This window comes from Phodopus roborovskii, unplaced genomic scaffold (assembly GCF_943737965.1).
Source record: "Phodopus roborovskii unplaced genomic scaffold, PHOROB, whole genome shotgun sequence".
In the NCBI taxonomy this organism is placed as follows: domain Eukaryota; kingdom Metazoa; phylum Chordata; class Mammalia; order Rodentia; family Cricetidae; genus Phodopus; species Phodopus roborovskii.
In genome coordinates, this window is record NW_026126480.1 from 48,654,448 (window position 1) to 48,658,952 (window position 4,505).

At 58.4% G+C, this 4,505-nt stretch overlaps 1 protein-coding gene across 4 annotated transcripts; it reads left to right on the forward strand.

The window, feature by feature from the left end:
• The first annotated feature begins 1,671 nt into the window (after nucleotides 1–1,671).
• On the forward strand, nucleotides 1,672–4,505 carry Rassf7 (Ras association domain family member 7). 4 transcript variants are annotated; one of them, XM_051193349.1, is made up of 5 exons: nucleotides 1,672–1,791; nucleotides 2,560–2,690; nucleotides 2,855–3,567; nucleotides 3,745–3,873; nucleotides 3,949–4,505. In XM_051193349.1, exons 2-5 carry the CDS (start codon nucleotides 2,567–2,569, stop codon nucleotides 4,141–4,143), a joined length of 1,161 nt encoding a protein of 386 aa, XP_051049306.1. In that variant the 5' UTR covers nucleotides 1,672–1,791; nucleotides 2,560–2,566; the 3' UTR covers nucleotides 4,144–4,505. The 4 variants fall into 4 exon arrangements, with proteins under 4 accessions (XP_051049306.1, XP_051049307.1, XP_051049309.1 ...); XM_051193350.1 differs by lacking the exon at nucleotides 1,672–1,791 and adding an exon at nucleotides 1,799–2,094; XM_051193351.1 differs by lacking the exon at nucleotides 1,672–1,791 and having other exon boundaries at nucleotides 2,152–2,690; nucleotides 3,949–4,024; nucleotides 4,112–4,505.

Here is a 4,505-nt window from a genome sequence, read left to right on the forward strand (position 1 = left end):
GCTCGATGTTCGTCAGGAGCTGGGAAGAGAGGAGGTAGAATGCAGTTTGCCCTGTGCCCCAGGTGTGGGACCCTCATGGGGCTCTCTTTGTGTGTCTAAGAGGCCCAGACAGCACTTGTTAGTTCTCTCTGAGGAGGCCTACACATGTGTCTACCCAAAATGAGTGTATATCTCAGGCTAGGACAGGTCACCTCCCAGGAAGCATGTCCCCAGTATGTACATACATTCCCTGCTGTCTTCTCTTTGTCCCTCATGACCTGAGCCTAGAGCCTAAGATCAGAGGTGCTAAACTTTTGCCTGTAGCTCATATTCATATCCCTCCAACCCAGGAACTCACCCCCACACTCACCTGAGGCCTAAACCCACAGAAGGCCTAGGGAGGGAAGTGTTCTATACTGTTGCCATGGATTTCTGCACCTGGGGGTGGGGGGGAAGGGTATCTGTTACCAGGAGCCTCCTGGGAGATGAAGCCCAGAGCCATGAGTGCATTCTGTGCCAGGGTGGTTTAGATATGTAAGCTAGGTTACTACCTGCCCAGCTAAGCTGAGGAGATCCAGGGAACTATACAGACCCCTGGAGCCTGTTCCTAGCTAGTAGTGATAGGCAGGTACTGGGGAATGGTGTCCTGTGAGTGAATTCAGTATGTATGTGTGTCTTAAGTATGTAAAAGGTCCCAGGGATCTGAGCTGATTAATGGAGCAGGTGAGCATGGTGATAATAGACTGGAGTGGCCGTGCTAACTCTAGTCAATAAATGAGCCTGTGTCTGATAGCCATCTACCTAACCCTTGGAAGACTATCTTCTTGTACCTATCTCCACACATCTGGGCTCCAATGGTGGTTCCACTAAGGAACCCTGGGGGACATTGCTTCTCCTTCAGAACATGTGAGGCCCAGGAGAGGCTCCTTCTCCCCTTGTCTCGTCCACAAGGGCATGAGAACCAGTTCCCTCAGCTCTCTGTGATTGGGACAGACCACATGGGGCTGGACTGGCTTGATTTAGCCCGCCGAGACACAGGGAAGACGTTAAAGCAGGGGCCCACTTCAGGGAGAGAGGGTACGGGACCCTTTGGGGGAGGGGAGAGTAAGGAGCTTCAAACAAAGACCCCAGGGTCTTTGTCCAGGCTTCAGGGACGTCCCCTCCCCCACCAGGGCTGCAGCGCCCACCAGGTCAGCCGGTCCCTAAACTCCACCTCCGTCGGATTGCGAGGCGGGAGACACTCATGGCCTCTCTTTCTGGTGTTCTCGGCTACAGATTGCTAAGGGAGCAGAACTGAAGAGGCCTAACGTACGGGGATGATGAAGGGAGGGCGGATGATGCGCCCAGGGACAAGTCAGAGTCGCAAGGTTCCAGTCAGGAGCCTCTCGGTGGGCGGAGACCAGTCACACAGAAAGTCTAATGAGGAAGTCCGTTCTGGAGCTGGGAACACATCTCACCTGGGCAAACCAGCCCAGAGCGAACGCAGCTGCAGACGCGCTTCCGTGTTGATCATCAGCAATGAGCATCTTAGGCGCCCGGGTCCTGCCCCTACCCAATCAGGGCCCCTCCTATACCTGGATGCCTCCGGGGCGGGACGGATTAACGAGCCAATGGGGCGTGGTGGGAGGAAGGCCGCCAATGGCAGTAGGCATGGGGCGGGAGGCACGCGCTTCCGATCTAATAGGGTGCCGTGGGGCGGGACGTGCGGGCCGCGAGCCAATGAGGCCGTGAGGTTGGGCGCGCCGCGGCGCTGGGACTGCAGGTTGAGGCGGCGCTCAAGCGCCTAAGTCCCGGAGGCCTCCCGGCGCCCAGGTGAGCTGTGCCGGGTTCTTGCGCCTCCTGAGCACTGGGCGCGGCACCAGGGAGCCTTCTCCGACCGAGGAGACGCTGATCCGGGCGAAGGGACGCGCGGTGGCTTTGCTGCACCTGCGACTGCCGGCTGCGGAGTGGGACTTCTGGATCCCGCGCGGCCGGGATCAGCCGTGAGGCGGGCTGTGCCCCCAAGTGGGGCGGGACCACCGGAGCCCGGAGCGCTGGCTTGACGGGAGGGACTGCGGAGGCAGACTGGGGACTGGCGAGGGGCTCTTCAGATCTGGGGTCGGTTGGGAGATGGAGGTCTGTCTGGGTCTTGACTCTCAGCTCCTCCCGGTCCAAGACTGTTCCTTCCCTGGGGGTGGGGGGGCGTTCCCATGACTGTGGACGGCGTTGTATTTGCGTACGGTAGGTGTTAGGTGCCTGGGGACGGGCGCCCGCGTGAAAAGGGTAGTAGCCTTTGAGCCAGGTGACCGGGGGACAGGAAAACCTGGACCTGGTTAATGATTCTCCCTGTTCCTGGAGTAGGGTGGGTGGGGCAAGAGGAGGCTGGTGCAGGAGGGGATGCCTCAAAATGCTCAAGAGGGCCAAACTAGTTCCCCAGCCCCTCCAGGAATGTGTGGCCTGCGGGTGGGGCTGGGCACAGGAGGGCAGGGCTTAAGGGCCACAGCCCTGAGCCAGTTGTTGTGGCAAGCCAAGAGAAGAGGAAGGCCAGGCTATGATGGAGGCAGGCCTGGCCTGATCTTATGGCCTGTGTCCTCCCCACAGGACAGGGATGGTCTTGGAGCTTGTGGTCATGGAGCTGAAGGTATGGGTAGATGGCATCCAGCGGGTGGTCTGTGGGGTCTCAGAACAGACCACCTGCCAAGAAGTGGTCATCGCGCTAGCCCAAGCTATAGGTGAGTTCCCTGGGGACAGAGAGACTAAACAGGAGGGACTGTAGTCCATCCCCATCTTCCCTCCCAAGGAGGGTGGGGTTGGCTTCACCCTTTTATTGCTCTAGTCCTCAAGCGAAGTGGATAGAGATGGGGGATATAGGCTGACCCTGTATTTCCCTCCACAGGCCAGACAGGCCGCTTTGTCCTTGTACAGCGTCTTAGGGAGAAGGAACGGCAGCTGCTGCCACAGGAGTGTCCAGTGGGAGCCCAAGCCACCTGTGGACAATTTGCCAGTGATGTCCAATTTGTCCTGAGGCGGACGGGGCCCAGCCTGTCTGGAAGGCCCTCTTCAGACAACTGTCCACCCCCAGAACGATGCCCAGTTAGGGCCAGCCTCCCCCCAAAGTCGTGGGCAGCACCAGGCCGTGAACCACACACAGCACTGGCCTTCACCCCAGGATGTCCCAAGCTGGCCCCCAACTCCTCCATCTCTGAGCCTACAGCCCTAGTAGGATCCACACCAGACTGCTTTGCAGATCTGCAGGGCCTAGAACTCAGGATACAGAGGAATGCTGAGGAGTTGGGCCATGAGGCCTTCTGGGAGCAGGAGCTACGACGAGAACAAGCCAGGGAGCGTGAGGGACAGGCACGCCTGCAAGCACTGAGTGCAGCTACTGCTGAGCATGCTGCCCGGCTGGAGGCCCTAGATGCCCAAGCCTGTGCCCTGGAGGCAGAACTTCGGCTGGCTGCTGAGGCCCCTGGCCCTCCTTCAGCTACAGCATCTGCTACTGAGCGCCTACGCCAGGACCTGGCCATCCAGGAGCGGCATAGTATGGAGATGCAAGGCACCTTGGCCCTGGTGAGCCGGGCTCTGGAGGCTGCTGAGCATGCTCTACAGGTGAGTCCAGGAGATCTAGGCCCCTGTCAACTCCCTGCCTGCTACACAGCCAGTCTGTCAGCACTCCACCTGCTGCATGGACACTTTGGGGATTTGATATAGAATCAGACTAAGGAGCATGTTGACTGTGGGAAAGAAGGTCATGGCCTTGTTCCTGAAGGTCCTGTGTGCCCCCAGGCACAGACTCAGGAGCTGGAGGAGCTGAACAGGGAACTCCGTCAGTGCAACCTGCAACAGTTCATCCAGCAGACAGGTGCCGCAGTGCCGCCACCTTCACAGCTGGACAGAAGCATCCCCAGCCCACAGGTCAGAGTAGTTCTGGGAAGAGGTGATGGTCAGACGGGGGCCACCTGTTCTCAATTGACCTGTTTTCCCCCACAGGACCTTCCAACCAGTGATGAGCCCCTCCGGGGAGTCCCCCAGAGCCATGTCCTAGTGTCCAGCCTGAGTCCTGAGGGTATGTTTCTCTCCCTACCCCTAGCCCTGATCTGTGGGAAGGGCCTGGCTCTGGTTTCAGCCCATTCAGCCTGTCTCTTTCTCACAGTTCCCCCCATGAGGCAGAGCCCCTGGAGGTAGCAGTTCCTGCTCAAGTAGGAGATACAGAGTAAGAGTACAGATGAGCCAGCACAGCTGGAATGAGCCACCTGGACAATGGGAGAGTGTGATCACAGGGTTCTTTCCCTAAAGTCGGGAAAGCTATGGCCTGGGGTCTCTGCTTCAGGGGCGGGAGTGCTAGAGAACACGTTGTCCTAGTCTTTTCAAGTCTTCCAAGTCCCCTGAAGAAGCAGTGAGCACAGTTTCAAGGCCACTACTTACTGGAGGGGAGAGAAGTGTGGACAGTACTTTCATTCTGTGGGTGTGTGCCTGCCGCTGATGCCACTGGACATGTGCTGCCTTCTTTGCCCTGACAAACCTCAATAAACTACCTTTCAAAGGTG

Coding starts and splice junctions, on each gene's coding strand:
- Rassf7 (XM_051193349.1), top strand. CDS start 2,567: ATGGTCTTGGAGCTTGTGGTCATGGAGCTGAAGGTATGGGTAGATGGC. Junction 2,691..2,854: donor CGCGCTAGCCCAAGCTATAG/GTGAGTTCCCTG, acceptor TTCCCTCCACAG/GCCAGACAGGCCGCTTTGTC. Junction 3,874..3,948: donor GAAGCATCCCCAGCCCACAG/GTCAGAGTAGTT, acceptor TTTCCCCCACAG/GACCTTCCAACCAGTGATGA.